This window comes from Ranitomeya imitator, chromosome 4, assembly GCF_032444005.1.
Source record: "Ranitomeya imitator isolate aRanImi1 chromosome 4, aRanImi1.pri, whole genome shotgun sequence".
Lineage (NCBI taxonomy): Eukaryota > Metazoa > Chordata > Amphibia > Anura > Dendrobatidae > Ranitomeya > Ranitomeya imitator.
The window spans coordinates 680,649,591-680,673,705 of NC_091285.1; the positions used below are offsets into that span (position 1 = coordinate 680,649,591).

The window sequence follows — 24,115 nt, forward strand, 5'->3', positions numbered from 1 at the left end:
GCGTGTTTCTGGTCATTGTCATACTGGGGAGACCCAGCTAAGACTCCTCTTCAATACTTTTACTGAGGGAAGGAGGTTGTTGGCCAAAATCTCCGATACATGATTCCATCCATCCTCCCTTTAATGTGGTCCTGTTCTCTTTGCAAAAAAAGCACCCCCAAAGTATGGTATTTTCCCCCGCCATGCTTCACGGTTGGGATGGTGTTCTTGGGGTTGTACTCGCCCTACTTCTTCCTCCAAACATGGGGACTGGAGTGATACTTCTTGGTATCGGCTTTCTTCAGGTCATTGACCGGGTCCTCCCATGTAGTTCTGGGCTGATCCCTGACCTTTCTCAAAATCATCCTTGCCCCGCAAGGCGAGAACACGTGGAGCCCCAACTTGGTAGGCGATCAGATGCTGATTTCATTCAATAAAATGTAATTTAATTATGTAAAAATCCTACAATGTGATTTTCAGGTCTTTATCTTTTAGATTCTGTCTCTCAAAGGTGAATTGTACATATGATAAACATTACAGACCTCTCCATTCTTTGTAGGCGGGAAAACTGGCAAAATCGGGCGTGTATCAAATACTTTTATTCCCCACTGTATATATATAATTCTTTTATTTTTAATCCCGTTAGTAGGACTTGGACTTTTTATTGCCTATTTAATACATACACTACAATACTGTGGTGTAATTAGCAGTCTCTTGTGAAGCATGGCCACAGGTTAAAGGGCCGTTCTCCTGTCTTTAGTAGCACACACCCCGCTCCCCTGCCTCCTGCTTGCTGGATCCAGTGCTCTGGTCAGCGTCGGCGTAGCGCTTGCAGACTGTACAGCAAACAGCTGATCACGCGTCCGCCGCTTGTTGATTCATTTACTTATTGCTGTTCAGCCATGAAACTGATGACGGCGTTGGTGAAGGTAGCCAAGGACCTGAGCCATCACCTGGAGACGAGCCAGCGTCAGTTCAATGTGGAGCGAGCAAAAAGCCCGGAAAAGAGGTCAGCGGAGCGGCTGGAGGCGCTGGACGAGAAGATGGCGGAGGTGGGTGCGCTACTATCGATCGTTGTTTATTTGTATTTGTCCACACGTTGCCAGTCCTTCACACGACTAATAGGATGTTGACCCTCAAACCCTTTTCCAGCACATAACGAAATGTAAAAAATGAATAATACTTTAGTGAATATATTTTTCCATAATCTGACTCCACAGCTGACATTTGTGGTGCGGGCTCAGCTCCTGCGTCTGCTCCGCACTCCGGCACCCGTCGTAAGACGGACTGCTATGATCTGACGTCCATTAGATGTTACTAGTCAGAATATATAAATTTACGTTACTGATGTGTCCCCGCTCCGCACAGATGTATTCCAGCCTGGAAGATATCGGTAATATGATGAACGGAATATTCAAAGGCGTGTTTGTGCATCGCTACCGGTGAGTAATATGTCCGCGTGTCTTCCCGTCACCGTCACGTGCGCTCTCCACCATCCAGATGGGTCCTAACAGCCGCTGTGTGAGAAGCGTCGGTGAGGTCTCTGGTAATAGTCAGCTTTAGGTCTACTATGGCGTAGTGACGCATGGATGTAGCAGAGCAGAGTAGCGGTACTAGAGTAGGGACTCTTGGATGTAGCAGAGCTGAGTAGTAGTGCTGGTGTAGTGGTGCCTGAATGTAGCAGAGCTGAGTAGTAGCGCTTGGATGTAGCAGAGCTGAGTAGTAGTGCTGGTGTAGTGGTGCCTGAATGTAGCAGAGCTGAGTAATAGTGCTGAAGTAGTGGCCCTTGGATGTAGCAGAGCTGAGTAGTAGTGCTGGTGTAGTGGTGCCTGAATGTAGCAGAGCTGAGTAGTAGTGCTGAAGTAGTGGCGCATGGATGTAGCAGAGCTGAGTAGTAGTTCTGGTGTAGTGGCGCCTGAATGTAGCAGAGCAGGAGTAGTGGAGATTCAGCAGGAGCCTGGATGATCCAGTGCCGCCACTTAAGGGTACGTTCACATTTGCGGTTTGCGCCGCAACGTCGCCGCCGCAACAAAACGCATGCGTCGTGCGGCCCTATCTTTAACATTGGGGCCGCATGTGCATGCGTTGTGTTGCGTTTTGTTGCGTTTTACGCCGCATGCGGCGTTAGGGCGCACCTGTCTGGGCGCGCCAAACGCAACATGTTGCATTTTTCGGGCGGCGCCGACCTTTTAAAAAAACGCATGCGTCGTGTCGACCCTATCTTTAATATTGGCGCCGCATGGCGCCACATGTGCATGCGTTTTGCTGCGTTTTTGTTTGCGTTGTGCGTTGCGGTGACGACGCTGCGGCGCACAACGCAAATGTGAACTTAGACTAAGTCGGATGTTATTGACCAGGTGTCATTTGAGCATTTTCGTTGCTTTGATAATAAATGTGTTGGGAGGAGATGAGATGTGACGCAGCCTCTCTAATGGCTCTGAAGGCCTCCTCTATGGCCTGGATGGCTCTGCTATCTCGCCTCCAATGGACATGTGAACGCAGTCAGCTCCCCCTATTGGCGGCTTCAGGAAGACGGAATATTAACAATTAGATTTTTGTACTTACTGTATATTGGGGGACACAGGACCGCGGGTATACACCCTGCCACTAGGAGGATCAAGACTTGGTAGAAATAAGTGTTGGCTCCGCCTGGTTGGCTTTATCAATCACCTCCACCAGGATGTGACATTTACTGTCTAGAGACCTCCCAGGAGGCACCGACTGAATGAACATTTGGAAATGGTCGTCTTGAAAGCTGACAGATCCGAGCGTCGCCCATCAGGGATCATGAAATGAAATGAAATGTAGAAGGCTTCAAGACTGAAAAATAGGCCTAAATGGCCGTGACCATGTCCAGACGGGGGAGAGAACGCTCCTGGGAATGATCCAGAGGTGGACAAAGGGTGGGGAGGACGATGTCCTCATGGTGGAGGACAGCAGAGACCACCCTTGGAAGAGAGGAAGGGAACAATGCAAAAAAGAACAGCGGGCTCAGAAACCCTGTGAATGGAGGTGATGGTCTCAGGAAATGTCTCCTTCCATGAAGTGAACCTTGGTGAGATGCTGCAGTGTAAAGTTTTATTACACGCTCTGCGGCATTCGGTAGTGAACATTGCGTCAATCGCTGGCTGGTGTTCTGCTGGACCAAGCACTATGGTTTCCCGGAATCTGCTCAGGGTCCAGAGAAAGTGACTGTCTACGGTCCGTGGGCTGAAGGTTCCCCACCCCTGCTATAGAGGGGCCAGAGCATGTACCCCAGTGCCCTCGGGTTTCAGGAACTAGCGACTGAGATAGTTGAGACCTTGTGATTGGGAGGAGAACCCGCTCTTCAGAATCCAGAGTCTCTAGGCTGACAATTTTCTCGACCCGGGAATGTGGGACGTGGAGGCCCGTCCAGTAGCTGAGAGAAGGGGTGCTACCTTGATGGTTCAGGCTGGCCACCATAATCCTGTACTCAAAGCAGGTGATCACTGAATAGGAAGGACCGGTAGGATGGATCCAAAACTATGGATCTTAGAAGGTGGTGGGATTCCTCCTGAGACCAGACAGGAAAGCGTTGGAGTGTTGTAGGGGCGAAATTGGGTGAGGATTCCCACCTCCAATACTGAGACCGTCCTGCCCAGAACTGTCACCCAAAAATGGAGCTGGTGGATGTAGTCCCCAACAAGTAGCTGTACTGTATCAGAGCTGAGCAGAAATAATAGAGTAGGGACATTGGGATGTAGCAGAACCGAGAAGGGACACTTGGATGTAGCAGAGCCAAGTAACGGTACTGATGGATTTAGATGTTTGAGAGCCAAGTAGCGGTACTGATGGATTTAGATGTAGCAGAGCCGAGCAGTGATAATGTAATGCTAAGATTTAGGTGTACTATAGTAGAGGTGAGTAGCACTACTTGAGTAGTGACACCTGGATGTACAGTGGCTTGCGAAAGTATTCACCCCCTTGGCTTTTTACCTATTTTGTTACATTACAACAAGTGTTTAACCACTTCATGACCGGAGGTATTTTCGTTTTTGTGTTTTTATTTTTTGCTCCCCTCCATCCCAGAGCCATAACATTTTTAATTTTCCATCAATATGGTCATGTTAGGGCTTATTTTTTGCGGGACGAGTTGTACTTTTGAACAATACCATTGGTTTTACTGTATCATGTACTCAAAACTGGGGAAAAAAATTCCAAGTGCGCTGAAATTGCAAAAAAAGTGCAATCCCACAGTTGTTTATTGTTTGACGTTTTTTGCTAGGTTCACTAAATGCTAAAACTAGGTTATTACGAATTCATAGACACCAAACATGTCTGGGTTCTTTTTAAGTGTTGAAAACTATTCCAAACATTGTTAAAAAAAAAAAAAATGCGCCATTTTCTCATACCCGTAGCGTCTCTAATTTTCGTGATCTGGGGTTGGATGAGGGATTATTTTTTGCTTGCTGAGATGACATTTTTAATGATACCATTTTGGTGCAGATACGATCTTTTGATCGCCCATTATTACATTTTAATGCAATGTTGTGGCTACCAAAAAAACATAATTCTGCTGATTTGATTTTTTTCTCGCTACACCGTTTAGCGATCAGGTTAATTGCTTTTTGTTTTTTTTTACTTTTGGCATGCTTAATTAGCCTCCATGGGAGACTAGAAGCTGCAAGAACCCAACCCAATTGGCTCTGCTACATACAGTCTATTTTAATGGTCAGCGCACTCACAAACAGAAAGTAAATAGTATCCTCTGGATCGCAGCCGGGAAAGCAAGATCGTCCGTAACTGGGATCGGCTGCCGTGGACGACTGCACCGCCGAGTACGCTGAGCGGTGCCAGGCGTTTTGGCTCCGCTTGGCTCTGTGTTGCCTCACAAAGGTTGAAGCTATGGCCGAGCCTTCTGCTCTGCAGGTTTGCAAAACAAGACTAAAGGTACCGTCACACTCAGCGACGCTGCAGCGATATAGACAATGAGCCGATCGCTGAAGCGTCGCTGTTTAGGTCGCTGTAGAGACGTCAAACACAGCAACTCCAGAACGATGCAGGAGCGATCCAATGACATAACAGCGACTCGCTTATCGTTCTCGCTGGTTGTTAGCTCCATGTAAAACATTGCTGGCATCGTTGCTTTTGATGTCAAACATGACGATACACGCCGACCTGACGACCAAATAAAGTTCTGGCGTTCTAGCTCCGACCAGCGATGTCACAGCGGGATCCAGATCGCTGCTGCATGTCAAACACAACGATATCGCTATCCAGGACGCTGCAACGTCACGGATCATTGTCGTTCTCATTGCAAGGTTGCTCAGTGTGAAGGTACCTTAATATCAAGTACCATGCGCACAACTATAAAAGGGTGCCTGGGTAGGTTCCCACACCGTAAGTATATGTAAAGGTAATCCCAGCACTCATCTTAAGTGATCAAAACAGGATTTAATGTGGTTCACTGTAGTAAGGAAACGTTTCGGTTTTCCAGCCGGGGCCGGAAGTTGTCGGCCGTCCAGTACAGCGGCTGCGTTCCAGTGTGACGACGACGCTGGGTGAACAGGATGGGCTTGTGTTCCAGCAGTGGGTCGTGTATGGAGAACAGAATGGCCGTGAATGTTACAGAAGCGATGACTGTGACCATTGTTACTGAAGTGCAACGATGACTACCGCAGTGACCGGGGAAAAGGGGGAAAAAATACAAAGGTAGATTCCAATAGGTGACAACCTGGGTGATGAGAGAGGTGGATCCGATATATTGTGGAAGTGCCAGCGAAGCCATATTGCTAGTATAGACAGCTCTAGAGATGGAAAGAGGGGAAAAAAGTGTTTGTTTATATTGAAGTAGATGGCAGCCAGCAATGCTGTAAAGGGCCTCCCGGCGTGTAAGTTGAAAGCTGCCATCCCCAGAGCCCAATTACAACGGGTGAGACGCATAGTGTCGGACGACCCAACCCGGACAGCCAGACTACAAGAGATGGTATCCAAATATGAGGAGCGGGGTTATCCCCAAGCTGTATCCCCAAGATGTCCAGAATAAAAACAGACCAACACACCCTCGGGGGACATATGACAACACAGGTGCGAACGAATGCCATCCTGTCTATCACCCCTTTGTGTCCATCCGCAAACACTGGCCTTTACTTCATACAGCATACCCTGACATCCCTGAATTTTACGGCACCTTTTTCCCGTCTCCCATGACAGCACACCTGAGAGAGGGATCCGCCCAGTCGGGACAGGAAACCTACTGAAATAAAAGGGCCGTACCTCTCCCTCACTTCAGTTGGGTTTCCTGTCCTGATGGGAACCCTTGTGCTGAATCACGTCGGTATCTTGAAGGATTTCCACTTACCCACTCCTGTCCCGGCACTGGAAGCGCAGGCAGGGCGCCTGTATGTCGGCCTTCAGGGGATGGTAGCGCCGTTCGCAAATCCTGCGGGCTCTTGCGAACGTGCGGGCGTCGGACCAGCACAGTCCGGACTCTTGGGGCCATTCTGTGTCTGCCACTCTGCTCTCTCCCCCTCTGGGTGTCTTCCGGGCGCGCGGCTGACGTTGCGCGCAAGGCACGCTGGGAATGGGCGTGCCTGCGTGCTGGATCCAAGATGGCGGCGCCCATGGAACGAACGCCGGAGACAATGCAGGCGAGTTCTGGTGGAAGTCCCGGGGGAAGAGGAGGGAAAAGGTTTTTATTCCCCTTTTTTTTTTTTTTTTTTTTTTTTTTTTTTTTTTTTAATACGAAAACCATACAGGTCACGAAGAACAATTGTCAATTTAAAAAATCTCAATCAGTCGGTAGTAAACTGCTCCTTCAAAATGGAGTCTGTAAATACAGCGATAAAACTCCGATAGAGCAGATCATCACCACAGACGCAAGCGGTACAGGATGGGGGGCTCATATAGGAACTCTCTGTTCAGGGATCCTGGTCCCAACTGGAATCACAGCAGGCGTCCAATTTAAGAGAATTATGGGCTGTAGAGAGCTATAAAACATTTCCTCCCTATCCTTCAGAGACAGGGAAAGTGGTCATTGAATCCCCAGGTGTTTCAACAGATAGTGCAGGCCAGGGGCATACCTGTAATAGATTTATTTGCCACTATAAACAACAGGAAAGTGGAGAGTTTCTGTTCATTAGACCTGAAAGAGAAACCTTTTGCGGTGGATGCTCTTCAAATTCAATGGAAATTCAGTCTTGCTTATGTTTTTCCACCGATAGCGATGATTCCAGCAGTGGTAAGAAAGATCAGAATGGAGCAGGCAAGAGTAATTTTGATTGCTCCATTTTGGCCGAAAAGACCTTGGTTCTCCCTCCTAAGACAGATGTCAATAACCGATCCATGGATTCTACCAGAAATTCCGGACTTGCTTACCCAGGGTCCAATATGCCACTCTCAAGTGAAGGGCTTCCATCTGGCAGCCTGGAATTTGAGAGGGCATTACGGAGTAGGCAGGGGTTATCACCAGGGTTAGTCTCCACCTTGTTGAAAAGTAGAAAACCGGTCACATCGAGAATTTATGGTAGAACATGGAGAAAGTTTCTGGATTTTTCAGGGCAACCTTTGGGGGACGAGGCTCCTGTAGGTACTATTTTAGAGTTTTTACAGGCGGGTTTACAACTAGGGTTGGCAACTAATACGCTCAAGGTACAAGTGTCTGCATTAGGAGCCTTGTATAATTGTAATCTGGCCTCCAATAGGTGGGTGTCCCGCTTTATAAAATCCTGTAGTAGATCTAGACCAGTGGTAATTCAGAGGGTTCCTCCATGGGATTTGAATCTGGTGTTAGAGGCTCTGACTAGTGATCTATTTGAACCTTTGCAAGAAACATCGGTAAAAATACTCACTCTTAAAACAGTGCTTCTGGTAGCGTTGACATCAGCCCATAGGGTGAGTGACTTGCAAGCCCCTCCTTACACGCAAATATTTGATGACAAAGTAGTGCTCAGACCAGATCCGGCATATCTGCCGAAAGTAGTACTTTAAGTTCCATAGGAGTCAAGGAATTGTATTACCCTCTTTTTGTGATAATCCCAAGAACCCAGGGGAAGAGAAATACCATACACTGCATGTGAGAAGAGCTATTTTGCAGTACATATCTTTGACTTGTCAGTGGAGGATCAGTCCCTATTTGTAGCCTTCCAGGGTAGCGGGAAGGGATATGGGGTATCCTAGGGTACTAATGCTAGGTGGATTAGGGAGGCCATTTCCTTATCCTATGCTTCTCGTGGTGCCCCGATCCCTGAAGGCATCAAGGCTCACTCCACCAGAGCTGTGGCTACTTCCTGGGCAGAAATAGCAAAGGTATCGATTGATCAAATTTGTAAGGCCGGTACCTAGTCCTCACCGTCTACCTTCTTTAGACACTACCGACTAGATCTATCCTCCTCAACTGACCTTACCTTTGGTAGAAGGGTGCTGCAAGTGGTGGTCCCTCCCTAAGGTGTTTCTTTCTCCAAAAATCTCTCTGGTGTGCTGTCATGGGAGACGGGAAAACACCAAGGTTACTTACTGGTAGCTGGTTTTTCCGGAGCCCATGACAGCACCTGTATATTCCCTCCCTTCTTTTTTCACCCTTTGGTGTGCACTTTTAGCTTGGTGTTTTTTGTTATTATGATGTGGTGGTATATTGCCATGTGTACTAACCAAGGGGGCCTCTCATGCTCTGAAAACAAACTGAAGCGAGGGAGATGTACCGCCCTTTTATTTCAGTAGGTTTCCTGTCCCGACTGGGTGGATCCCTCTCTCAGGTGTGCTGTCATGGGTTCCGGAAAAACCGGATACCAGTAAGTAACCTTAATGTTTCTGCCCTGTTTTAGGCGAGCCCGCAACTTACGGGACACACTAGTTAAAGGGACTCTTTCACCTGAATTTGGCGGGACTGGTTTTGGGTCATATGGGTTGAGTTTTCTGCCTTGTGCAGGCAGGTACTACGGAGGACAGAGAATGAACTTCAATCCAATATTGCAGCCAGCATGCAGCCAGCGGGTAAGAAAAGGGTGAATCAAACACCCGAAAACTCCGCCCATATGACCCAAAACCAGTCCCGCCAAATTCAGGTGACAGTTTCCCTTTAAGGCAGATATTGGACCGGATATAACAGATTTCTACACAACCCTAAAACGGGTACATTTCCAGGCTTAAATTGCACACAGTGCAATAATGTACAACATGGTCCTGAGATCTCGCATCCCCTTACTGCGAAGAAGTACGAAATGAAGGGATTCTTTACTTGTGACACTTCCTTTGCTATAGATGCAATTCAGTGTCCCTGTGTGCTGTTGTACATAGGAGACTACACAATCTGTCAAAGACACAATTCCTAAACACAAAAGCACCATCCGCTGCAAGAATACGCTGCTCCCAGCTCCCCATCACGTCATCACTAAGGGCCACACAATAGCACAATGAAGATTCCAGATGCTGGAACAAATCCCTCATTCTAGGAGAGGCGGTGACCGCATTAAACAACGTAAACGCCGATCCATACACTCGACACATTATCACCCACAGGTCTCAATAGGGAGTACGATTGATTCCCAATATGTGACTCTACCCACTCTGTATGATATCATGTATAGTATGCTGCTACTTTGTTGGTTTTACCACAATTGTACATTATTATGTTTTATATTGTGCGTTATTTTATTGTATGCCAATTTCTGCTGTCTTTTCATAGAATATTTACGATGGTTTACTTTAGGGGCCCTTTACAGCATTGCTGGCTGCCATCTTCTTCTCCAATATAAACGAACACTTTTTTCCTCTTTCCATCTCTAGAGCCGTCTATACTAGCAATATGGCCTCGCTGGCACTTCCACAATATATCGGATCCACCTCTCTCATCACCCAGGTTGTCACCTATTGGAATCTACCTTTGTATTTTTTCCCCTTTTCCCCGGTCACTGTGGTAGTCATCGTTGCACTTCAGTAACAATGGTCACAGCCATCGCTTCTGTAACATTCTCGGCCGTTCTGTTCTCCATACACGGCCCACTGCTGGAACACAAGCCCATCCTGTTCACCCAGCGTCGTCGTCACACTGGAACGCAGCCGCTGTACTGGACGGCCGACAACTCCCGGCCCCGGCTGGATCTCTTTCATTGGCGCTCTCTTGTTTTTTGTCCCTTCCCTTCTTTACTCATTGGACTAGTGGCGGACACCGCGTCCATGTGCGCCATGGCGGCGTGCAGCACTGACACTGTACACAGGCGAGTATATAGACCACCACCTTTAGCTCACTTGCTTTTTATCCCGTATTTTTTTTATTTCAACCTGGCACATCTACCTTTTTTCAGACTTGAAATCTGCAATTGATTCCCTCTAAAAAAAAAAAAACCCTCCTCCGGTTTGTGTGTTCTTTTCTCTCCACCAACAATCTATACTACCAGATCTGTACCTCTGTTTCTGGTCTCTCCCTTATAACAGAACCAGCGATCTAAAGGTACCGTCACGCTAAGCGACGCTGCAGCGATACCGACAACGATGTCGATCGCTGCAGCGTCGCTGTTTGGTCGCTGGAGAGCTGTCACACAGACAGCTCTCCAGCGACCAACGATCCCGAAGTCCCCGGGTAAACATCGGGTTACTAAGCGCAGGGCTGCACTTAGTAACCCGATGTTTACCCTGGTTACCAGCGTAAACGTAAAAAAAACAAACACTACATACTTACCTTCCGTGTCTGTCCTCCGGCGCTCTGCTTTCCTCTGCACGGTCAGCCGGAAAGCAGAGCGGTGACGTCACCGCTGTGCTTTCCGGCTGGCTGGCGCTCACAGCCAGTGCAGAGAAGCAGAGCGCCGGGGGACAGGCACGGAAGGTAAGTATGTAGTGTTTTTTTTTTTTTTTACGTTTACGCTGGTAACCAGGGAAAACATCGGGTTACTAAGCGCGGCCCTGCACTTAGTAACCCGATGTTTACCCTGGTTACCAGTGAAGACATCGCTGGATCGGCGTCACACACGCCGATCCAGCGATGTCAGTGGGAAGTCCAGCGACGAAATAAAGTTCTGGACTTTCCTCAGCGACCAACGATCTCCCAGCAGGGGCCTGATCGTTGGTCGCTGTCACACATAACGATTTCCTTAACGATATCGTTGCTACGTCACAAAAAGCAATGATATCGTTATTTGTGACGGTACCTTAATTGTGATCCACTGATGCGCTCAGCGAATCCTAAGCACACTGGGATGTGTTACTCTACCTTTTCATCACACTCTTGCTCTTGTTTTTTGCCCGTTGTTACGGATTGGTAGTCCTAGGAATATGGATCCTCACATTAATGCTCGGCTGTTGTGGGACATTTTAAGTTCTCTGGTGTTCAACCATACCCCATTGCAATTTATTAATCTATTTAGGACCTGTTCTAGACGTCTTCTTTTTGTATATACTTTATTTTGCTCTGTTTTGTATTATTATTATTTTGTAGTAACTAATGAAGGTCTGAGGTAAAGACCGAAACGTTTCCTTACTACAGTGAACCACATTAAATCCTGTTTTGATCACTTAGGTCGGCGTCACACTCAGCGTATGAAAATACGGTCCGTATATTACAGCCGTAATACGCTGAAAAGTCCCCAAAATAGTGGTCCGTAGCTCCTCCGTAGGCAGGGTGTGTCAGCGTTTTTTGCGCATGGCATCCTCCGTATGTAATCCGTATGGCATCCGTACTGCGTGTTTTTCTCGCAGGCTTGCAAAACCGACATACGGATATACAAGGGATCCATGTGTAAAAAAAAAATAATATATGTATATATAGTGTGTGTGTGTATGTATATATATATATATATATATATATATATATATATATATATATATATATATATACAGTTAGGGCCAGAAATATTTGGACAGTGACACAAGTTTTGTTATTTTAGCTGTTTACAAAAACATGTTCAGAAATACAATTATATATATAATATGGGCTGAAAGTGCAGACTCCCAGCTGCAATATGATAGTTTCCACATCCAAATCGGAGAAAGGATTTAGGAATCATAGCTCTGTAATGCATAGCGTCCTCTTTTTCAAGGGACCAAAAGTAATTGGACAATGGACTCTAAGGGCTGCAATTAACTCTGAAGGCGTCTCCCTCGTTAACCTGTAATCAATGAAGTAGTTAAAAGGTCAGGGGTGGATTCCAGGTGTGTGGTTTTGCATTTGGAAGCTGTTGCTGTGAGCAGACAACATGCGGTCAAAGGAACTCTCAATTGAGGTGAAGCAGAACATCCTGAGGCTGAAAAAAAAGAAAAAATCCATCAGAGAGATAGCAGACATGCTTGGAGTAGCAAAATCAACAGTTGGGTACATTCTGAGAAAAAAAGGAATTGACTGGTGAGCTTGGGAACTCAAAAAGGCCTGGGCGTCCACGGATAACAACAGTGGTGGATGATCGCCGCATACTTAATTTGGTGAAGAAGAACCCGTTCACAACATCAACTGAAGTCCAGAACCCTCTCAGTGAAGTAGGTGTATCTGTCTCTAAGTCAACAGTAAAGAGAAGACTCCATGACAGTAAATACAAAGGGTTCACATCTAGATGCAAACCATTCATCAATACCAAAAATAGACAGGCCAGAGTTAAATTTGCAGAAAAACACCTCAAGAAGCCAGCTCAGTTCTGGAAAAGTATTCTATGGACAGATGAGACAAAGATCAACCTGTACCAGAATGATGGGAAGAAAAAAGTTTGGAGAAGAAAGGGAACGGCACATGATCCAAGGCACACCACATCCTCTGTAAAACATGGTGGAGGCAACGTGATGGCATGGGCATGCATGGCTTTCAATGGCACTGGGTCACTTGTGTTTATTGATGACATAAGAGCAGACAAGAGTAGCCGGATGAATTCTGAAGTGTACCGGGATATACTTTCAGCCCAGATTCAGCCAAATGCTGCAAAGTTGATTGGACGGCGCTTCATAGTACAGATGGACAATGACCCCAAGCATACAGCCAAAGCTACCCAGGAGTTCATGAGTGCCAAAAAGTGGAACATTCTGCAATGGCCAAGTCAATCTCCAGATCTAAACCCAATTGAGCATGCATTTCACTTGCTCAAATCCAGACTTAAGACGGAAAGACCCACAAACAAGCAAGACCTGAAGGCTGCGGCTGTAAAGGCCTGGCAAAGCATTAAGAAGGAGGAAACCCAGCGTTTGGTGATGTCCATGGGTTCCAGACTTAAGGCAGTGATTGCCTCCAAAGGATTTGCAACAAAATATTGAAAATAAAAATATTTTGTTTGGGTTATGTTTATTTGTCCAATTACTTTTGACCTCCTAAAATGTGGAGTGTTTGTAAAGAAATGTGTACAATTCCTACATTTTCTATCAGATATTTTTGTTCAACCCTTCAAATTAAACGTTACAATCTGCACTTGAATTCTGTTGTAGAGGTTTCATTTCAAATCCAATGTGGTGGCATGCAGAGCCCAACTCGCGAAAATTGTGTCACTGTCCAAATATTTCTGGCCCTAACTGTATATGTCAGTAGACACATATATGTATATATATTATTACTTCATACAGCGCGATATAGCAGAAAGCCGGTAATTAAATTACCGGCTTTTGCTATCTCCTTCCTAAACCCGACATGATATGAGACCTGGTTACATACAGTAAACCATCTCATATCCCCATTTTTTTTGCATATTCCACACTACTAATGTCAGTAGTGTGTATATGCAAAATTTGGCCGTTCTGGCTATTAAATTAAAGGGTTAAATGGCGGAAAAAAATTGGCGTGGGCTCCCGCACAATTTTCTCCGCCAGAGTAGTAAAGCCAGTGACTGAGGGCAGTTATTAATAGCCTGGGGAGGGTCCATGGTTATTGCCCCCCCCCCCCCCCCCCCTGGCTAAAAACACCTGCCCCCAGCCACCCCAGAAAAGGCACATCTGGAAGATGCGCCTATTCTGGCACTTGGCCACTCTCTTCCCATTCCCCGTGTTGCGGTGGGATATGGGGTAATGAAGGGTTAATGTCACCTTGATATTGTAAGGTGACATTAAGCCAAATTAATAATGGAGAGGCGTCAATTATGACACCTATCCATTATTAATCCAATACTAGTAAAGGGTTAAAAAAAACACAAACACATTATTAAAAATTATTTTAATGAAAAAATCACAAAGGAAATACTGATCAGTAAAATACGGCAGATAGGAGCAGGGGCATAGAGAATAATTGTGCCGTATGTTATGCGAGTTTTACGGACGTAGTTTCTGCGCTCTTACGTCCGTAAAACTAGCAAGTGTGACGCCAGCCTTAAGATGAGTGCTGGGTTTACCTTTATATATGCAAAATAAGACTGACACACCCAACCCTCTGCTGCAGGATTTTTACAAGGAACCTGTGGCCTTAGGCCACATGGAAGATCCGACCGGGAGGAAACGGACCACCCTACTACCATCCTTTAGTCCGCTTCAAAAATAAAAGCCCATGGTTAGACGGTAGAAAGGTAGTTAGTAGGATACAGTTGTAGTTATGATTTAATAACTGTAAATTTTCATGACTCCACGTTAGATATGTACGGTTTGAACGGAGTAAAGGATATGTTAAATGCACATTGTGATATTCAGTTATGTATACAATGTATGTGCTCCATATTGAATGTAATACTACGGAGTATAAATTTGTATATTGTGTTGTTGTTTTTTTCAACATTATGGTTAATAAACGAATTTAAAAAAAAAAAAATAAAAGCCCATGGCAAGTTTTTCTAAATCTGCCTTGGACTAATAGCCTGCCCAAGACCAACACTTTTATTTTGCATTGCAATCACAGCTATGCCTATGACTGCAATGCCATCCCGCGGCCTCAATACTCTTCTGTGAGCATCCTGGTGGACACATAGCGACCCTCGCATATAACGTCAGTCAATGTACAGCATAAAGCATAGCATCCAATGTACAGTGTGAGGCCCACATAGCCTCCCATATACAGCGTGAGCCCCAGATATCCTCAAAAAATACAGCATGAGCCCCCTCATAGCCTCCTATATTCAGGATGTGCCCCCACTATATACAGTTTGAGCCCCCACATAGCCTCCATTATTCAGGATGTGCCCCATATACCCTCCAATATACAGCATGAGCCCAACATAGCCTCCTATATACAGCATGAGCTCACATAGCCTCCTATATACAGTTTGAGCCCCCCACATAGCCTCCTATATACAGTATGAGCCCCACATAGCCTCCTATATACAGTTTGAGCCCCCACATAGCCTCCTATATACAGTATGAGCCCCACATAGCCTCCTATATACAGTTTGAGCCCCCACATAGCCTCCATTATTCAGGATGTGCCCCATATACCCTCCAATATACAGCATGAGCCCAACATAGCCTTCTATATACAGCATAACCCCCACATAGCATCCTATATACAGCATGAGCCCCACATAGCTTCCTATATACAGTATGAGCCCCCACATAGCCTCCTATTTACAGAATGAACCCCTCATAGCCTCCTATATACAGTATGAGCCCCACATAGCCTCCTATACAGTATGAACCCACATAGCCTCCTATATACAGTATGAACCCACATAGCCTCCTATATACAGTATGAACCCACATAGCCTCCTATATACAGTATGAACCCCTCATAGCTTCCTATATACAGAATGAACCCCTCATAGCCTCCTATATACAGAATGAACCCCTCATAGCCTCCTATATACAGTATGAGCCCCCCATAGCCTCCTATATACAGTATGAGCCCCACATAGCCTCCTATATACAGTATGAGCCCCACATAGCCTCCTATATACAGAATGAACCCCTCATAGCCTCCTATATACAGTTTGAGCCCCCCACATAGCCTCCTATATACAGTATGAGCCCCACATAGCCTCCTATATACAGTTTGAGCCCCCACATAGCCTCCTATATACAGTATGAGCCCCACATAGCCTCTTATATACAGTTTGAGCCCCCACATAGCCTCCATTATTCAGGATGTGCCCCATATACCCTCCAATATACAGCATGAGCCCAACATAGCCTTCTATATACAGCATAACCCCCACATAGCATCCTATATACAGCATGAGCCCCACATAGCTTCCTATATACAGTATGAGCCCCCACATAGCCTATATACAGCATGAGCCCCACATAGCTTCCTATATACAGTATGAGCCCCCACATAGCCTCCTATATACAGTATGAGCCCCCACATAGCCGCCTATATACAGTATCAGCCCCCACATAGCCTCCTATATACAGAATGAACCCCTCATAGCCTCCTATATACAGTATGAGCCCCACATAGCCTCCTATATACAGTATGAGCCCCACATAGCCTCCTATATACAGTATGAGCCCCACATAGCTCCCTATATACAGAATGAACCCCTCATAGCCTCCTATATACAGTATGAACCCCACATAGCCTCCTATATACAGTATGAACCCCACATAGCCTCCTATATACAGTATGAGCCACCACATAGCCTCCTATATACAGTATGAACCCAACATAGACTGCTATATACAGTATGAACCCCACATAACCTATATACAGTATGAACCCCACATTGCCTCCTATATACAGAATGAACCCAACATAGCCTCCTATGTACAGTATGAACCCCACATTGCCTCCTATATACAGTACTAGATGGTGGCCCGATTCTAACGCATCGGGTATTCTAGAATATGCATGTCCATGTAGTATATTGCCCAGTCACGTATTATAATGCTCCATGCAGTTATGCCCCATAGATGCCCCATATAATGCTCCATGCAGTTCTTTATGGCCCCATAGATGCTCCATGCGGGAGCTCCAAGGCGGGATTTCCGAGACAGACAATTAGACCCTTAGACAACACAATGGCGGCACTTGATAGCAGTGGAGGACAATGATGATTCCAGAATTCGCGGCAGACTGTGCCCGTCGCTGATTGGTCGAGGCCGATCAGCGACGCGGGATTTCCAGGACAGACAATTAACCCCTTAGTGACAGCCAATACGCCTTTTAACTGACCTTACATATAAGAGAATAGCCTCCCCATGCAGGTAACAATCCAGCATCTGTCGGTTGTACACTATAGCTGACAACTTTCTGCATCAGCCACGATCAGTGTTTGCACCGTCCAAATCTGTTTAACCCCTTAGATGCTGCTGTAAATAGTGACTACATCATTATATATAGTTAACAGAGTGTGGGGGCTTCCTCTTTATCCCAATTGGTGCCCTCAGATCATGATTTTGTGGTCCTGATGTTTACCGTGGCAATTCATGACCAAATAGCGGCCTTAGGGTATGTGTCCACGTTCAGGATTGCATCAGGATTTGGTCAGGATTTTTCATCAGTATTTGTAAGCCAAAACCAGGAGTGGGTGATAAATGCAAAAGTGGAGCATATGTTTATATTATACTTTTCCTCTAATTGTTCCACTCCTGGTTTTGGCTTACAAATACTGATGAAAAATCCTGACCAAATCCTGATGCAATCCTGAACGTGGACATATACCCTAAGAGTTTGACGGCTGTTGTAATCTGTTCTGAAGTTAGAGGCATTTAGGTGGTAAAAATGCACATTTTCATTCCTATCATACCACTTTGCATTAATTCCTGTAAAGCACCTGAAGGGTTAATAAACTACCTGACAGCAGTTTTTGATATGTCAGGGGGTGCCGTTTTTAAAATGGTATCACGTTTGGGGGTTTCCCAATATATGAGACCCCCTAAAGTCACTTCAAACATGGATAAGTCCCTAAAAAAATAAATTTAGTAAATTTCCTTGAAAAATTGCTGCTACAATTTTAAACCTCCTAAAATGCTAACAAAATAAAATAACATTTTACAAATGATGCTGATGTAAAGCCGACATGTGGGAAATGTTATTTATTAATGGTTTGCTGTGGTATGACTATCTGGATTAAAGGGGATAATCATTCAAATTTTGAAAATTGCTAATTTTTTAATATTTTTCTCAAATTTTTGATATTTTTTATAAATAAACACAAAACATATTGACCTAAATTTACCATTATCATAAACTATAATATGTCACGAAAAAAACAATCTCAAAATCACTGGGATTTGTTGAAGCGTTGCAGAGTTATTACCACATAAAGTGACACTGGTCAGATTTCAAAAAATTTGGCTCCGTCACTAAGGGGTTAAACCCTTAGACAAATATATATATACTAGATTGTGGCCCGATTCTAATGCATCGGGTATTCTAGAATATGCATGTCCCCGTAGTATATGGACAATGATGATTCCAGAATTCGCGGCAGACTGTGCCCGTCGCTGATTGGTCGAGGCAACCTTTATGACATCATCGTCGCCATGGCAACCATTATGACATCTACGTCGATACTGTGCCCGTCGCTGATTGGTCGAGGCAACCTTTATGACATCATCGTCGCCATGCTGTGCCTGTCGCTGATTGGACAATGATGATTCCAGAATTCGCGGCAGACTGTGCCCGTCGCTGATTGGTCGAGGCAACCTTTATGACCTCATCGTCGCCATGGCAACCATTATGACATCTACGTCGATACTGTGCCCGTCGCTGAATCAGAAACGTGGGATTTCTACGTCCTTTATGACATCATCGTCGCTGTGCCCGTTGCTGATTGGTCGAAGCCTGGCGGCCTTAACCAATCAGAGACGCGGGATATCTACGTCCTTTATGACATCATCGTCGCTGTGCTCGTCGCTGATTGGTCGAGGCCTGGCGGCCTTGACCAATCAGAGACGCGGGATTTCTACGTCGATGCTGTGCCCGTCGCTGATTGGTCGAGGCCTGGCGGCCTCGGCCAATCAGAGAGGCGGGATTTCCAGGACAGACAGACAGACAGACAGACGGAAAAACCCTTAGACAATTATATATATAGATTATGAGCCCCCACATAGCCTCCTATATACAGTATGAACCCCTGTGGACTACTGGTTCAGTCCTTCGGCTGCCTCTGTACCCCGGCTGTACTAGAACACCAGATGTGCCCAGGTCTGGTCTAGGGGAATAAGGAGGAGGGAGACCCATGGGGACAGACCCTATTCGGGTCCCAGGGGAAGGTTAAAGGGAAGGGATAAAGCCGCCATGGGGACACAGTCTTTTTTTCTGCCTAGCGAGGTGCCTCCTAGAGCAGAGCATATCCCCACGATCCTGTATCCCACTGCCTATGCAGAGCGATTGGAGCTCAGAAGGTCAGAGCTCTGGACCTCTAGCAAAACATATTGGAAAACGAATTGTCACATGAAGGACATTCTCTTTTTTTTTTTTTCTGTGTGTTCATACGCAGCGATGTCCATCCGGACATCCGGGCCCTCTGTATCGAAGAGTTGGGCACTTGGATAACAAACTACCCCCAGAACTTCCTGAACGACAGCTACCTGAAATACCTGGGGTGGATGCTGCACGACAAGGTGACGATCTGATGGAGAGGAGTGTATGTGACGAGGGCCTGATGGTACTGCTGTACTTACTGTGTTATCACAGCAGGGACTTGTGCGGTTACAGTGTCTGCAGAGCCTCCACGGACTCTACAATGTGCCCCAGTGGACTGGAAAGTTGGAGCTTTTTACCAGCAGATTTAAGGTAATGGGTCTTGTGTGAATGTGTGGTTCTCGGAGCCAGGCGCTTGTGTGACCGGAGTCTCCTCTTACAGAGCAGGATTGTGGCCATGGCCCTGGACAAAGAGCCTCAGGTCTCCGCAGAAGCCATACATCTGATCATCCTCATCAGCAAGTAAGACACGGGAAGAATCAGTATGTATCGGTCCGTGGCTCTGGGCAGTCAGCCATGTGTCGCCCCATAGTTTCGCTGGAGAGGACTGGTGCCGAGTCAGGGCAGCCCCTTTACCTACTGATATTGAGGGAGGATCTAAATTGATCCTTCACGGTTGACTCAGTGATTTCCAAATTAATCTATAGGACGTTGCCGGCAACTGAAAATGACCAGACGGAGACGTGTGTCTCTGTTTGGGGGGATCGAACAGATCTCTGGGCCCCCGTATATTGTGTATCACTTTTCATAATCATAGAAATTATACTTCAACCAATCAGCTTAAGTACACGCTCACGGTTCTTGATAAGAATGCAGGAACAGTCTGTACATCAAAGTCTCGTAGAACAGTACACCCTCGGTCTCATGTCCTGTCCAGATTGCAACAATCAAGGTCTCATAACAGCTGTGAACTTTAGCCTAGTAACAAAATGTATCTTAAAACAGCAAAATGGAGTCGAAAAGCACAAAATGGAGAATCTTTCTTAATTTGTTCCTTCACAATATCGCAAGGGATTTTATAATTTTGCAAAGTATTATGCAGAAGAGACCACTGAATTTGGTTTTATGTATTTTGTCTTTTCCGCAGGTGTATGGAGAACATTTTGAGCAGGGAAGACTGTGAGAGTGTTCACCAATTGGTGTACACAACCAACCGAGCAGTGGCAGTGGCCGCCGGAGAATTTCTATACCAAAGGTACCTGTAGGAGTAATGCTGGATCACTGACCTCCTGCTTCAGGCTGTATTCTCTAGTTTTACCTTTTCCTACATAATGATTAGGATATTGGACACGAGTGCGGAGGAACCGTCCCCCGAGCACAGCCATCGGCGCAGCGCCCACGCTGCCTTCTTTCATCTGCTGATTGAGTTCTTCATTTCAAATGAGGTGAGAGCCCCAATGGCCAATATTATGTTTCTGCCTTTACATACGTTCCTTTATCTTTGGCCAAGCTGCCATGTCACATGGACCACAAAAGAGTCTAATGCTGCCAACTATAACCATGATATTTACCTGTCACCAGCTTCATGACCACGCTGCGTACCTGGTGGACAGTCTGTGGGACAGCGCGGTCCCTCAGCTACGGGACTGGGAGTGTCAGACCGATCTCCTGCTGATGAAGAAAACCTGTAAGTACAGAAGCATGTTGATTATCTATCTATTGTGGTAGATCAGCTCACTAAGCTGTTCATGGAGGTAGGCATGGGAACACTGTCTCTATACGATCTTCACTGGTTTATTATATATACAGCATAAACCATAATGAAGTCGAACTAAACACGGCCCTCTTGGGCACAAAGTGGTAACATAAAGCACAGTTCTTGTGGTAGCAGGGTTCCGCCCGTTCAGGGTTTAGCGAAATCACGGTTCAGGTTAACCCAAGCACGAACAGTTCTCTGGAGTTAGCGTCTCCAGTCCTACTGAATACTGAATGCTCTGGAGACCGACTATATAAACCCCAGACCACATCCTGGGGTGGAGATAAAATGGGCAACCTACCACCCGCACTATGGTTGTCCACAAAAACCTAGCCCTTAAAATGGTCGATTAACCCCTCTCAACACAGTGTTGTGAAACTTCTCGGTTTCACATCACTGAAGCGAATAGCCTCAGTGAAACGTATCTTCCCTCCAGCGCCAGGAATGTGGACGTTGCCATATGGGCAATTAAATCACACGTGATTGGATCCGATAACGTTGTGCTGCTTCCATTTTTTGTGGAAAGGTCCACACCTAGGACCGAAACGTTGCCACATGGGCTATTAAAGAGCACTTTGCGACTTTGACATGGTGTGCTGCTTCAACTTTTTTTTTTAATCTTATTTATAAGGACTGGTATTTGCCTGTGAGGCTTTGCAAACTATTTTTAACTGTGCTGTTCTTCAATCTCCTTTTCTTATCTATCTTTTATCTATCTACAGTTGTGCTCTAAAGTTTACATACCTCGGCAGAATTTTTGCTTTCTTCGCCTTTTTTCAGAGAATATTAATGATGACACCAAAACTTTTTCTTCGCTCATGGTTAGTGGTTGGGTGAAGCCGTTTATTGTCAAAGTACTGTGTTTTGTCTTTTTAAATCATAATGACAGCCCAAATCATCCAAATGACTCTGATCAAAAGGTGACATACCCCATTTCTTAATAACGTACCAAATATTTTCCCCTCTAACATCAATGACAGCTTGAAGTCTTCTGTGGTAGTTGTGGATGAGGTTCTTTATTTTCTCAGATGGTAAAGCTGTCCACTCTTCTTGGCAAAAAGCCTCCAGTTTCTGTAAATTCCAGGGCTGTCTAGCATGTACTGCACGCCTGAGATCTCTCCAGAGTGGCTCAATGATATTGAGGTCAGGAGACTGAGATGGCCACTCCAGAAGCTTCACTTTTTTCTGCTGTAGCCAATGACAGGTCGACTTGGCCTTGTGTTTTGGTTCGTTGTCATGTTGGAACGTTCAAGTACATCCCGTGTCCAGCTTCCGGGCTGATGAGTGCCAATTTGCCTCCAGTATTTGCTGATGACGTGCTGCATTCATCTTTCCTTCACTCTGACCAAGTTTCCTCTGCCTTTATAGCTCACACATCCCCAAAACATCAGTGATCCTCCTCCGTGCTTTACAGTAGGAATGGTGTTCCTTTCACCATAGGCCTTGTTGACCTCTCTCTCCAAATGTAACGTTTGTGGTTGTGGCTAAAAAGTTCAGTTTTGGTCTCATCACTCCAAATTACCTTGTTCCAGAAGTTTTGAGACTTGTCTCTGTGCTGTTTTGCGTACTGTAGGTGAGATACTTTGTGGCATTTTCGCAGTAATGGCTTTCTTCTGGGACTCGACCATGCAGCCCATTTTTCTTCATGTGCCTCCTTATTGTATTAAGTGTATTAAGGACTATATTATTCTTTACCTGTTACCTCTGCCTTCTCTCATGTAGGTATGTGAATTAGGATGTATCATTTATGAAGAAATATGTTATAGTACGGGCGCTATTGTATTACTTCTAATATTAAACTTGTGTGCTTTATATTTTACTTCAGAACCTGGTGAACGGAAGTCCCCATATGTGGGCACATAGGCGCTACCGCAATTGGCCGGTGCCGCACTATATTCTGGGATTATGCAAGAATATAAGAACTTCCATACTTTATAGCGCGTGCGCTAATGGAACCGGCTGATATTCTATAACTGAGGGGCGCAGGCGCAGCTCGGGATGGGTTGGCGCCTGCGCACTATCGCCTTGATTTGTGGCGTTGTGATGTGTGGCCGGAATGTCCATGCGTGGTCCTGGGCGACTTGGCGCCTGCGCATCGTTGGCGGAGATGCGCTTTTGTGTGACGCCGGATCGCCCTGAATGTGCGGCGTTCTGGTCTTCTGTGGCGGTGAGACGCCTATTGATGTGCGCATGCGCCATTTTGGATTGGTCGGCGCCTGCGCTGTGTCGTCCTGCTGTAGCGACGGCGCGCCTTCTGATGACGCCAACGCGTCTTTGAACACTTAGGTAATGGACCATTGAGATAGAAGCGCCGGAAATGGGATAAGCGCTCCAGGTTCTCAGGTGTTTGGTGTGCAGAGGTAATGGGGAGTCTATTTAATACACGAGGTTTAGCACTTGTGTGTGGGCGCTACTGAGATAAGGGGATTGGCCCGGTGGTGCAGTTATCTACCATGCCAACATGCTGATATCTTATGCAAGCTAAGTAACCCTTTGTTATCTGGATGTACTCCTGATGAACCCCTTTTCATTAGAAGGGGAGAAACGCGTTGAGTAGAAAAGGGATATGTATATTAACGTCTGTGTTAAATAGAAGGTGATTTATGGATCTGGTTAGCACATGTGTCATAACAAACAAGTATATGGGGGGACGACATGTGGCTACTCTGTACTGATTATCTATTGAGAGCTGCAGTTTGATCGCTATTATGACGGTATGGGATATGTCTGACATTACAGCAAATACATCTTCCCTATTGTCATCATAACATCTGGTGACCGTAATACATATATAGCTAGGCCAAGATCACATGTGTATGTTTTAGTCTCTTTGTGACATCCCTACCTGTTGTTTATATCGTCTTGCCTAAATAATAATTTTGATGTATATATACATTAAGTAAGGGACACAGACTACCAAGTCAGGTGAGACCCTTAGATCTAGTTAGATATTTTACTGACTTTTTCATGTCCTTCCAAGCTATCCATATTTAATTATTGTCTGAGTGGGATTTTCTCTCCTGACCCTACTTAGGGCATAAAAGGGATAGCAGGGCTAGTCGACGAGGAGCGGGGACGGCACGGCGCAGGATAATAGGGTGCCAACCTCCGCTGACAGGTAGGGAGTATTGAGAAAGCGTAGGGCTTGGCACCACCCGGCCTTTTCTATAGTACGCTTGCATCTACTTGGTGATGGTGTTGTCAAGTGCACATTTACGATTTTAATATATATC

The 24,115-nt window shown here is 45.7% G+C and overlaps 1 protein-coding gene across 1 annotated transcript in view; it reads left to right on the forward strand.

Moving 5' to 3' along the window:
- The window catches only part of STAG3 (STAG3 cohesin complex component), a 125,935-nt gene that overhangs the window by 38,190 nt on the left and 63,630 nt on the right, over nucleotides 1-24,115 (forward strand). The window contains exons 7-14 of the mRNA XM_069762503.1: nucleotides 880-1,031; nucleotides 1,348-1,421; nucleotides 19,203-19,326; nucleotides 19,400-19,498; nucleotides 19,569-19,648; nucleotides 20,274-20,381; nucleotides 20,466-20,571; nucleotides 20,708-20,813. Coding sequence (XP_069618604.1) covers nucleotides 880-1,031; nucleotides 1,348-1,421; nucleotides 19,203-19,326; nucleotides 19,400-19,498; nucleotides 19,569-19,648; nucleotides 20,274-20,381; nucleotides 20,466-20,571; nucleotides 20,708-20,813 — 849 coding nt within the window. The remainder of the gene's footprint in view (nucleotides 1-879; nucleotides 1,032-1,347; nucleotides 1,422-19,202; nucleotides 19,327-19,399; nucleotides 19,499-19,568; nucleotides 19,649-20,273; nucleotides 20,382-20,465; nucleotides 20,572-20,707; nucleotides 20,814-24,115) is intronic.